This window comes from Zonotrichia leucophrys, chromosome 19, assembly GCF_028769735.1.
Source record: "Zonotrichia leucophrys gambelii isolate GWCS_2022_RI chromosome 19, RI_Zleu_2.0, whole genome shotgun sequence".
Taxonomy (NCBI): Eukaryota; Metazoa; Chordata; class Aves; order Passeriformes; family Passerellidae; genus Zonotrichia; species Zonotrichia leucophrys.
Window position 1 is genome coordinate 4558456 of NC_088188.1, and position 13036 is coordinate 4571491.

The 13036-nt window shown below is 44.2% G+C and overlaps 1 protein-coding gene across 6 annotated transcripts in view; it reads left to right on the forward strand.

Annotated features, from left to right (window-relative positions):
- COL26A1 (collagen type XXVI alpha 1 chain) overlaps positions 1 to 13036 on the forward strand; it is a 169741-nt gene that overhangs the window by 99387 nt on the left and 57318 nt on the right. For 4 of the 6 annotated variants that reach the window (XM_064729384.1, XM_064729383.1, XM_064729385.1 and 1 more), the window contains exon 4: positions 12373 to 12414. The exons of the other annotated variants lie outside the window; for them this stretch is intronic. In XM_064729384.1, coding sequence (XP_064585454.1) covers positions 12373 to 12414 — 42 coding nt within the window. The remainder of the gene's footprint in view (positions 1 to 12372; positions 12415 to 13036) is intronic. 6 annotated transcript variants of the gene reach the window in all.

A 13036-nucleotide genomic window follows, 5' to 3' on the forward strand; every position in this document is an offset into this window, starting at 1 on the left:
ATCTGAGGTTCTCTTGGTTTGTGTGGGGGAAGGTCTTCACAAAACCCTCCTGAAATATGGCTGGCTTTAGCATTCCTGTCGATGGTCCTGTATGTGAGAAACTTTGAAAATTTAAAGAGGTTTATTAAACCTTGACAAAAATACAATAAAAGGACTATATAAGGAAAAATTCACAGTGCTGGGAACTGCCCTTGTGGATACCATTTGGCTGGTTCATCTCTAAGAGGGATGCTCAATCTTTTATACCCCTGAGGGTTTGTGATAGATGAGTAATGCAATGATTGACTCTCACAATTAATAGACAAATATCATGTATATAGGTTAAGAAAAGTTTTATAGGTTTATAGTTATGTTGTAACCCCTCACGTGGTTATCAAGGGACAGCTGGAGTTGGGACATCTGGGAGGGCTGAGTTGTCACTATGAAACATCAGACCTCCAATGAGGGTTTGAGGAAGAGATCTCCACCACTGGACAGTGAAGAAGGGGTTGATGGCCAGAACTTTGGAAGGGGTTAAAGGGTTAAAAAGGGAAAAACCTCCATTGTGAGGGGGCTGAGCACATGGCGAGGAAAATCTTTTGCTCCCAGCGCCGTAACCTTTTTTCTTTATTCAATCTTCTGTTGTATTTTTGATAAGGTTTAATAAACCTTCCTAAACTATGAAAAGTGAGTAGCTATTTCTCACAGGCTGCATCAGCCAGCCCTGGCCCCTCCAAAGTCTGTCAGCCAGCTCTTCTGTGCCATTTATCAGTGCAGACTGCTTTGTACCTGGATTGGAGCTCAGGTGTTGCCATGCTCACACCCTAGGCACCCTCAAGCTTTTCCATTCCCACCTGCTCCATGCCAGGGACACCTGTGCAGCTTCTTTGTACCTGTCCCAGACAGCCACTGATGTCTGATGGCAACAATACAGGGGGGAAAGGGAACCATGGGGAGAGCAGAGGGCATCTAAACTACAGCAACATAACTGTACATCACTAAAGCTTTCCTTAATATTCACACAATAGTTATCTTTTAATTGTGAGAGCCAATAATCTCATTATGCTTCTATAACATGTATGAGTGTGACTTTATAGTAGAACTCTCCTTCTGACTTTCAGTGAGCTCACACCCCCCCATGTCTTGGCCAGTGCTAATCATAATTGCTCGTTAATTGGAAAATGGTGAGGGAAATTGGTAGCCTGCTATAGAATGAAATATTCCATGGACATCTGGAGTTAGATGCATATATCCAAGGGGTGTGAAATAAGAAAGCAATTGTCTGTGCCTCCAGGGAGCTGTAACCCTGTCAGTAATATATTTTTTGTCCAGAGAATGTAGCAGGAAGGATGCCTGCTCCTTGAAAAGTATGGACAGCGTCGGTATTGTCAGGAAAATTAATCCACAAACACCAGAGGTTTATGTCCAAAAAGGAGACAGAGGAGTCCTTTTACTTTATTTGAATAAAGGGATAGGCCATGGGGCATTCCCCTGGGGTCTCAAATTTTTGGAGGACTCAGTCTCCTTTTTATCCCAACTTCCAGCCACATTCCCCTTCTCTCTTTCCCCATTTCTGAGGTACTTGAGAGGTTCAGACTTCCCAAAACACCTGATACCAGAGATTTCCCTCTAATGTACAACCCTCCCTTTTAATTTTTAATTCTTACGAAATGTAGGCTTTTCCCCCATTGTTTCGTTCATCTTTTAGTAACCAGTTTCATTTATCAGCAAACCTAAAGTTTATTTGTAAAAGCAAATATCTTTTTCCATTCATCAGTGGAATCCTTCCCATTGTTTCTTTTGTCTCTCAGTGCTGGTTTTATCTACCAGCAGACCCAGAGCTGGTTTGTAAAGACAAATCCCTCATTCTTCTCAGTATTGAGGTAAAGGATCCTCCTCCTGCCCTGTGAGGGCCAAGGACACAGAGTCTCACTCAAGGCTGATGTGAGTGGAGCCCACCAAACATGGCAGGAGGTGGCTGGGCAGGTATTTCACCACCTGGAATATCAACCAAGCTTCAGAGCTTAAAAACATCTCATCTACCCTCCACAATGAGAATTCCAGATGCATTTCCATCCCATGATTTTCAGTTAATCTTCCACTGGTTTGTGATTTTTGAGGAGGCATAGATTGAATCCAGGCATGCTAGCTCAGCTGAATTTCTAAGTGGTAGGGGTTTTTAATTTTTGTTTATTTGTTTAAAAATAATTTTTTCCTTTGAAATTCCTTCAATACCAAAGGGTAAATGGATTCTTGGGCACTAATTTAAGATATTGCTACTAATAATAACCTAATGCTTTCTGTTTGTCAAAAGCTGAGAATCAGCACTGATGAAAGATGAAACTGCCCCAAGTTTCTTGGCAAAAGTGATGGAGGCAAATATTTCAGAGGTCACTTCAATTCTGAAATTTGCTTCCTCAGAGATTGTGCTGTGGTAACATTTGCCTTCTAGATGTTATCAGAGAAGCACTGGAATTTCATAGTAACTGAAATGAAAGAATTTTAGGATGTAGAGTCTTGCTGTTGGAGATATCCCTGCCCTGCTGTTCTCATTAACCTTGCTGGTGTTGCAGGCAGTCCCTGTGCAGCCCAGGTCCAGCCTTTGTCAGTCAGCATCTTACAGCTCCAGCTCAAAATGATTTGGTTGTGCTCATTCACTGATAACACACTTGACTCTTGTCCTATTTGTTATCTATTGGCTCTTCAATAAGGTTATGTGCATTTTCTCTTTTTTTTTTTTTTTTTTTTTAAAAAAAAGCGAACATAACCCCAGACTTGCTTGTACATTAATTAACTTTGCAAGTTAAATAGTGCTCTCTCATTTAGCAGCAATGCTGCAGGAACACCAAGACACCACTCAGAGCAGAGCCCTCTGTGGGCATGGAGCAAACTCAAACTGTAGCAGGACCTGCCAGGTGGCAGCTTCTGCAGCCCCAAACATTCCCTTTTTTGCATGGGAATAATGGAGTCTCTGAAGAAATGCTGCATTGGTAGATGCTACAACTCAAAGGCAGCAATGTAGGAAATCAAAATACCTTTTAGCTTTTCTGTGCACATTTTGATACCATCCTAATTTTGATATTGTGTCATTCTTGCACAGCATTAAACTCCCGTTGCTTTTGATTCTTAGATGAGTTCAGCTGCTCCAAATTTACTCCCTGTTCCTAGACTGGAATTCTGACCTGTATCTTACTGGGTGGAGCAGGAAGGCTGGGCCCAGACACTGGTAGGAAATTTATTTGTGCTTTTTTTTCAGCTAAACTGAATCTGGCAGCATCTTGAGAGCAGCTGTTGATGTGTGGTGCTCCTGCAGTTGGTGCCTCTCCTTGGGGTATCCTGGACCTCAGGGAGAAGGAATTGAAATATCTTTTCATTGGGAAAACAGGGAGCTTGAAGTGGGAGAATGTCCTTTTGAAAGCAGAGGCTGTGGAAGCAGGTGGCCTGTTCTAGAAGTCATCAAGTGGCTGCTGTGATCTCAGATCAGAAATGAAGTGCCTGTTTCTGTGAGCAGGTGAAAATACCCCAGGATATGGTCAGATTTCTAAGAAGTTTCAACACCTACTTACGCTGTTTCTTTCCTTATCTCCCTCCAGCAATCACAAGTCATGTGGAACACCTTTTTCATGGAATTGAGCTGCAGGTTGAAAACCCCTCTGCAGTAGATTGTGAGCAGGTTGCTGCTTTGACTTTTCAATTTATATCACTGAAGACAAATTTTATTAGTAAAATCTTGGGCAACTCAGCAGTGGATTTTTAGGCTCTGACTGGGTGCCTGGAGCTGCATTTCTTTGAACTGTCTTCTAGAGGAACTGCAGCTGTATAAATGGATGAAGACTGTGGAAAGAAACTATAAATATGGCTTTATTAAGGTGGGTTTTTAAATCAAAGTGACTTTTTGAAATATTTTAATGAACCCTAAAAACTATTTTGCAGTCCTTTCCAACAGTTATGTTACTTTTTAGCAGTGGGAGAGGAGGGGGATGTTAGTGAAGGAAATGTGGCCATTGCATCTGTGGCAGTGCCTTTTCCATGGACTTGGCTGGACAGAAAACTTCAAATGTCCAGGGGCTAGAATGCCTCTTCTGCTACTAATTTTCATGGTGTAAAGTGTAGCCAGGTTTCACAGGGATACCACTGGGATGGAGTTGTGGAGTGAGGAATTTGGGGGCATTTGAGACATTTCCTGTTGCCTTGAAGCTTTTTCAATGGGCAGTGCTTTACCAGGAATGTGACAAACCTACTCAATGTATGTTTTCCTTGCTGGAAGTAAATTGAAAACAACAATTTAGCACATAAAAAAAAAAAAAAAAAAAAAGAAAAGTCCAAGCATTGCTTGCTGATGGTTTAGTGCCTTCTATTCCCCTTGTGTTCTTGTCCCAGAGAGTTTAGGATCTGTGCTTAAGCACACCTGGCAGGATTCAGGATTCCACAGGCCAGCTGGTCCTTGGTGTTGGCTGTGCTGGGAGTGAGTGGTGGGCTCAGTGAGCATCACTGAACTGTGCTTCCTCAGCAGCTGGGGCTGGGAAACTCCATGGTGGGGCTTCACATCAGAAAAGACATGTCCATTCCAGCTTAAACACACATCTCCACATCCCAGGGACTCCAAACCTGGCTTCAGTGAGCTCCAGAGGGACTCAGAGTGAAACAGGCAGAGAGTGGAGGGAGATGGGTGGTCAGTGGAAAGTCAGGGCTAAACCTCTGGCAGTTCTGTCTTGCTCATTCTCCACAATAACACCACTGGGCAAGGTTCCTCACTGAAGGAACCATAGCATGAAGGAAATAATTCAGGAAGCAGCTCAGTAGTATTGCAGAGTGTACAAATTGCTGTGATGGAAGCAGTTTTTCCTCTGGGTGTGTGCACATGGACATGCCTGTGTAAATGAATGTGTAAAAGGCACTGGAGTGCATCATCCAGAGGTGGTCTGAGCTGGGATTTCCACTCAGCAGAACCTGATGTGGGGAGGCTTTGTAGCAACTGCAGTGTTCTGTTTGGGGAGGTGTTCCAGATACACAGTACCATCATGGTAAAAATGATTTTGGCACAGAGGTAAGCACCTCTCTTTTAATTCAAGTGTCACATTTTACCCGCTTGCAGTTTCCTGCTTGTATGTTTTGGCTTTTGCCCAGCACCTCAGGCTATGTGTGCTCATCTGGTTTTGATAAAACATTGAACTTAGACAATACATCTTCTTGGACATTTCTTCCTGTTAGATTCAAGTGTGATACAAAGCAACCAGCACTTGATCAGTAGCAGACACTGTTTTTATCAAGCATTGTTGGATGTTCATTAGCCATGAAAGGACTGGAGAGAAAACTTGCCACAGGACAGGCTGGTGCTTCTCCTTCCTTAGCCACCTCAGTGGCTGCCTGTTGGGTGCTTTTTGAAGCCCATGTTCACTGCAATATCCAAGTTATTTGGCTGGTGTTTATCTTGCCTCTTTCATAGTTTGTTAGTCTGCTAAGAGAGATAAAAATACTCCTGAGATTTTGAACAGTGGCAGATGAATGGGAGTAGTAACCTCATTAAAAATCATCTCCCTATCCTGACATTTAGGTAGCATTTGAGAATGCAGTGCAGTAAAATGTTGGGTGAAAAGATGAATAAAAATTGCATTTCTCATGGTGTGCCCAGGGCCACTATGCCTGGCCCTAAATTTTGATGCTTACTCCTACTAAAGCATCCACCTGAGAACTATGAGCACCAATGCTTAAAGCTCTAAGGACTTGGTGGTGCCCCAAACCCACCTAGAGGAGCCTGTTCTATAATCTGTGACCTCTGATATGACTGTGAGTCACTGAGCCTCTGTTACACCCTTCACATCCTGATATATGCAAGGAAAGGATGCACCACATCCATGTTTATTAGACAGTGAGCTAAAACATGAAATAAGGCATTTATCTCACTGAAATTCATCTGTCTACCTGTCTCCTTTTCACCTGGGCTCCCCTTGGAGGAGGGAAAGGAGGGATATCTCCAAAGGCTGAGCATGATTTCCATGCCTGGCAAGTACACCAGAGGTTTCAGTGTCACCACATGGTGTTAGTGATGCTCAAGGAGCTTGGGATGGCTGCCCTGTCCCTCTGTCAGCACCATCCCTCGTGGAGAAATTGCCTAAATTCCAGTCCCAGGGGAGCTCTGCCTTGCAGCAGGGCACTGTCCCTGTCCTGTCCTGCTCCTGGGGATCCTGGTGCTGTGCCAGGACAGCCGCTCCCACCGCCCTTGCTGTGGTGCTGGTTTCAGTGCTGGCACCCAGTGTCCAGCTCTTCCAGCAGGAGGAAATGGGTGACACTCCATGAAAACCTTCTGGATAAGCTGGTCCTGGTGCTGTTGGGAAGCCTGAGTTGTACAGGGAGATAAAAGACACTCAGGCTTGCAGAGCAGCATCATCAGAGGTTTTGGCCTGACCTCAGGCTCTGACAGACGTGTTTATCCAGCATGAGGGGGGCTGGAGGCACTGCAAGGACCTCTTTGTTCTCAGCTTTTTTATCTCTTCGTGTCTCATCTCCCTTCCTTCCCCTGGTGGACCGAGATGAAAGTTGTGTGCACCCCTCTGCAAGCTTCCTCAGAGATCCAACTGAAATACCTCATCCTTGGAGCACATGGCAGGGCTGAGCCATTGAACCCATTCCACTGGAGGCTCACAGCCCCAGAGCTTTTTTTGGTCTTGTTTCTGGGATTATGGATATTCAAAACTGAGGTTGAACACTTAAACTTTTATGGGAAAGGCTGGTAGAGCTTAATGTGCTCTTTGGTTTTCAGCAGATTTTTTTGCTCAATGTGGAACTGAGTTTTGCCATCTTGCTGCAATACTATACTCCAATAAATAAATGCAGTAGAATACCATTTAATTTGTATGAGTTGCACCCCCTAAAATCCTCTAGGCTATTTGAACAGATTACAAACCAAACCCCAGAGTTTTTCCCTAATTTTCCAGCTGTGCAAATCCATCCTTGGATATTAAAGAGACTAATTCTCATTATACATTTTCTGTCTCCTCTATCATGACCAATTTGCTAGAAAAATCAAAAATCTGGTTCTTGGAATGTTGTAACTAACAAGTGTTTTTTTAATCATATCTTAATCCTTAAAGGCAGGAGATAACTCTCAGAGTAAAAGCTGCCTGCAAGTTTCCCAGTGACACTGAAATACCTGATAGACCCTCACTAAATCTGTCTCCAGGTCCAGGGATTAGAAGGCAGCTGACAATTTTCATTAATGATATGTAGGATGAGTGGGAAATCCAACTTAGACTCCCTGTATTGGTTGTTGTGATGATTGAAATGTGGTTTTATTTTTGCCTTTATCACATGTACATGGAAAAGAAGAAATACATAGCAGAGGTTCCATTTTTTTGAAGTGTCACTCATCTGAGCCATCTCTGATGTAAAAAATGAAGTTGCTTTTACAGAAACCATACAAAACCATTGTCAGGGCTTATATGAAATACTGTTGTGTCCTAATAATAACTTCTAGCTGAAAAATCTTGGCATCCTGCAGCTTAGGAAAGGGTTTTAAAATTCACCTTCAGTTTTTGGGCAACAGGCAAAACATGTGGCTCTGTTTAGGAGCTATTTTTGTTAAAGCTTGACAATACAGGATGATAAAATACAGCTGCATTGTTTAAACTTTCAATTTAATTTCTGGTTTGGGTCCAAGCTGTTTCATCAATATGGCGCCATTCATTTCAAAACAAAGCCCTTGGAAGGGTCTCCATTACCCCACCATTGATCAAGAGGGTGTTAAAATGTACAGCCTAATTATGTTCCTGGCCTGTTTGGAATTCCAGGATTGGATTTTTATAACTGTCAAATTTGCAATCAGGGTAACTTTCCATGACAATTAGTCAGAATTATTAGTGCTTTCCTTGCCAGGGAGTTATAACTGATGGTGGTGGCTCACTTTTCAAGGCTCACTAAGAGTCAAAGGCAACATATATCTTACAGAAGAGCCATTTGACTGCAAAATTGTCTGCACTGAACTGCACCCGAGCCTCTACTACTGTTACAGTCATTTTTATCAGTCCTCTAGGGCTGAGTTGTGGCTACAACCTCTATTACAAGCTCTGTACATAGAATTACCACTGGATTCTGCCTTGTTGCAAGGTGGGACTCAAGAAATTGTGACATGAGGAAGCTCATCCTTGAATATTTCACTCAAGCTTACCTTGGTGAAAGCTGGTACTCAAAAGGTTGCTGATTTTGGTCAATTTTTGCTTTGAATCTTTAAAATGAACGAAGAAGAAACATCTGTACAACCTGAGGAAGGCTGAATCCTCTCAGCCTGATACCTGACTCCTGTCTGTGTGCAAGGCTGAGTTTGTGCTAAACCTGAGATGTTTGCCCAGGTGGGAATTCCTTCTTGGTACAGCTCTATACAAAATATTCAAGGGATAAAATAAAGAAGAAAACAGTTACAACCACAAGCAAGGCCAAACCCAAAGACATTAAAGACATTATCCACCCCATCCTGTCTAATGCAGCACTTTGCAGATGTGGTTCCTCAGCCCAAATGCTGGTGCATGAGGGTATTTGCTCACGGGAGAACAAACACTGGCAGAAAAGAGCAATCACTGAGCCTTGTCTCCTGTGCTACATCAATTTTGGAGGCAGCTGTTTCAGGTGCAGATGACCTTGTGCTGATATGGGCAGATTTTTGATGAGCTGCCTGGCATGGCAGGCAATGACCATGTCCTCATCCCTGCAGGAGTTCCATGAGCCCCTTCCTTCCCAGGGGCTGCTCCAATCCCTGTTCCCTCCCTGTGCCCGCTCCTCCTCCCACCCTGCTCTGCCCTTTCTGTCCCACTGCCACAGTGGAACGGCCACATGGATTAAGGAATTGATCTCCTTGAAAAATTATCAATTACTATCTCCAGATTGGGTTATTTTTCACTTTTCTCCTTATCTGGCAGTGTCCCTTCATGAACTGCAGACACACATTCTAAAAGCCAAGGTAGCAACTCAAACAGTTAAACTTAACCACAAGTGGCTTGAGCACCTCTAGCTTTCCCCAGGCAGCCAGAGCCTACCTTCTTCTCTTAGGACATCTCTTTTTCTCTTAGGACATCTCTTCTCCTCTTAGAACATTTTTATTTTTTTCCTTAGAACACCTATTTTTCTCTTACAACACCTGGAACATCTCTGCGTCCTCTAACGTGTATTTACCTGGACAGTCATGGGATTGTTTTTGACAAAAAGATCTGGAATTTAACTTTATTGATACAGGTTCCAAGTTGCTCATACCCCTAATCCTGCAGAACGTTTGCCCTGGAAGAAAGAGGGATTGTACTCAATTTTGCTTAATTAAATCAACCTAAACTAATTGTCAGCTAATAAAATAGTGTTGGTCAGCTCATAAAACAGAAATGAAGATTAAAAGAGCAGTTGCCATGAACAGGTGGTAACTCTGTTTCCAAGTTAGACCACATTACTCTCTGGCACAGAATCTCTGAGAATACCTCATATTCCAGGTTTTTTTTTCAAAAAAATGTTTATGAAACTTATAAAATATAGAGCTCATTTTATAACCAATTTTCTATCTCACCTGCCAAGAGCAGTGGGGGTTGAGCCAGCACAAGGCGGATGCAGAGTTTTAGGCAGATGTCCAGAAATGGATTCTCTGCACAGGGCTGTGGAATACATTTCTACCTTTGACTGGCCTTTCTGTTACAGTTCTTGAGGTTTGGTTTTTTCTTTCTTGTTGCTATTACAGAAAAGACCTAGCAAACATTTTTTTAATGTCATTGATCTTGACCTGACACTGTTGTGCAAAGGGAGAAACTCTGTTCTCACTGTGGATGCTGTTTAACTCTAGATGGATCTTGAGTTAGTTAACAGGATCCCTCTGGATTTGGCCTTTAGTATTTTTGTTGACTCTGCAGATCTTGCAGAAGGCATTAAACATTTATCTAATTTCATCTGGAAAAGACTAAACTGGAATCTTTCTCTGCTTCTCAAAGTAGAAGCAGAACTCGGTGGTTTGAAGTTGCTGTTAATGGTTGAATGATGAAAGAAAATTTATTACATAGTGATTATTCTATTATTGGGATAAGAGTGCAAAACCATATGGTTTTGAGCATTTTGTTATGGCTTGCAGGTAATGTGGATGCTCTGTAGTGGTGCAGGGCTTCCAGCACCAAAGAAACTTGCCATTTTCTGTGACCACCCATTCCCAAAAATCTCATGCAGGATGTGCTTGGTTGCTCTTAATTCCTTAAATGTGAAAGACAAGATTAGTTTTCCTCCCCTTCACTCAGGATCAAAGTGGTGCCTCGATGCAGCCCCTCAGGCTGTGCTGACAGTGTCAGAGCACAGGGGAGGCTTCTGCCAGACTTGGGGTTCAAATGTGAAGCTCAGTTCTTGTTTCTCTGCACTCCTGCAGCTGATGTGTCCTTCCCTGGCATGCAGGGCAGCTGTTGTGGCCAAGGGTAACCAGATTTGAGGTTCTTTGGGATGTGAGGGTCCCAGTCATTGGTTTCCCTGGGTCTGGATTGAAGGCACTTGAGACAGTAGTTCATGTTGGGACTCAGGTGTTTGTTATTTCTTATCAGTAAAACAGTCTCACTGCTGTGAGTTCTGCAGCTTTTCATTAGAAGGCACAAAGGTTGAGTGACACAGCAGAGCTGGAGGAAAGTTAAAGCATCATCCTCCAAAGAAATGTGTGTGGGCTTCAGTGACTCTGTGAGGGTCCTAAGGGGCTCCAGACATTGCCCAGATTGGCACTGGTGTAAATGCACCAGCACCTCCTGTTCCTGCCAGTGAGGATGGGTAGGACTGTGAGCAAGTTGGCTGCTCAGCTTCCCAGGCCTCTGCACAAACCCATCCAGGACCTCAAACTAACAAAAACCACATTCAAAGCAATTATCTGATCTTGTTTGGTTGTTTTTAATGTGATGTTTCTAGACACTGGTACAACAAACACACTCCTGTAAACTCTTGTAACAGTTGTTTGCAGTTAGTATCTTCAAGATGGTTTTATGTGTGTGATCATGACTAATATCCATCACTTCAGTGGGACTGTCACCCTCTGCTGCTGGGGGAAGTTTTTCCTACTAAAACAATTATTTTCTCAGCTTGTTTAGCATTTTTCTTTTTCCTTTTATTATCCTTTTAGTCACAAAACACAGATACAGATTTGCTCATATATTTCCAGATGAAAGTGCTTTGTGATTCACAGACCTAAATAATTAGGTCTTCACAGACCTCAGACTGGTTGTAAAGGCAGTTGGAGTCGTCATCTCTGGCTTTACACTTGGAAACAGAAAAAGCCTGTAGAGGGAAGGTGACCAAAGCAGCTGAGAAGCAGAGCTGGGGGCAGACACCCCCTCTGCAGTGCACTCTGTTTTTCTAAGCATTAGGAGATGCTGCTGTGCCCATACTGCTAAAGGCTTTCTCCCCACCTTGATCCCCTTTCTTTTTGTCACAAACATCATTTTTAGCACATGCACCAGCAGCTGGAAAGGTGCTGGATTCTTCTCCCCATGGCTCACCCAAACCAACAGCAGCTGCTCTCCCTCCTGGCACCTGGGACCATTTATTCCCCATTGTGTGTGATGGAAGCAGCAACTGCTGTTACCCCAAAACCCACCCCAGCCCCAACCCCTGCCCCTTTTACAATGAGCCAGGGTGGATGCTGCAGCCTGTTCCCTCCAGGAGGTCTCTCTGAGGCTGAAATTCATGGAATTGTATTTCCTGGAAGTGTCACCTTTGAATCAGAGATGACACAGCGTCATATCAGAAGGCAAATGGCAAAAGCCCCTATGTTTATTTGATCCTCTCTTCTTTTTAGACCTTATTTTGCCACAGGTGGACCTGATTGGTCATTTACTAAATGCATTTCACATGCTTGGCTAATTAACAAGACATTGTAAATGTCTTTTTGTAGACATTTGTAAACAACCTATGAGAAAACCAGCAAATTGTTAAAAAACACCACCTGCAGATGATTTTAATATTTGACTATCACTGTTTATCTCCAACTCCCTAAAGCTTCCCAGGCCAATTCATGGTAAGACTTATCCTGCTTGCTCTCTCTGTGGCCAGGCTGTCACATCCTCACTGGAAGCACCATTTCCAGAGGAGCTTTGGGGCAGTTTTGGGAGGGCAGTGTGTGCTGTGCATGCCAGGGCTGCTGCTGGCCCAGGGGCAATGGAGGTGCTCCTGTTCCTCACCCAGGCTTGCTTTGCTTCCCCTGCTGAGGCAGGGCTGTGCTGGGCCAGGCTTTGCCATGAGCAGTGACCATTCCTTGTCTCGGTGCTGGTTCCCTGTCTCAGTGCTCATTCATTCCTTGTCTCAGTGCTCATTCCCTGTCTCAGTGCTCATTCCCTGTCTCAGTGCTCATTCCCTGTCTCAGTGCTCATTCCCTGTCTCAGTGCTCACTCCTTGTCTCCCCCGCAGGTTCCTCTGGCCCCCAGCTCGGCTCCTCTCCCAGCCAGGACCGTAAGTGGCACCATGGGCAGAGCCCAGCAGCCTGGGGGAGGGGGGCAGTGCCAGCCTGGGGTGCCCTTTGCTTCTGGGAGGGGGGGTGTGAGTCTCTGCCTGCTCTCTGCCTCAGTTTCCCTCGAGGATCTGGAAAAGGAATGGCCTGATTCTCTCTGGGAACTGCCCAGGAGGTGCCTGAGGAGAACCTGGGAAAGGCCACCCTGCTTTCACTTTCCTCCTCCTTGCTGGGTTCACTGTCTGAGGCTCCTGGGGCTGTCTCAGGGGATCTGTTGTACTATCCTTGCCATTAAAGCTCAAGCCTCTATTTTCCTCAGCCTGCTTCTCATCAATCTTTTGGGGTGGGATGTGAGAAGAGCCAGGGATGGGTTTATCTGGGTTGAGTCTTCAGAGGGAGGGTGGCTGTGGCCTCATTTGCAGTTGTAGGCTCTCCCTTGAGGTTCCTCAGCCACTGGCATCCAGCAGCCCGGTGTCTCCTTGTGTCTGAGTGTGTTGGAACAGCCTCCCTGAGAAAACCAAACTGGTTTTAAAGGTTGAAAGTGAATGAAAGCTGATTTGTTGCTTGCTAATGCATGAGCTGTGTGTGGTAAATCTCCAAAACGATGTTAAAAATCGCTTCAAA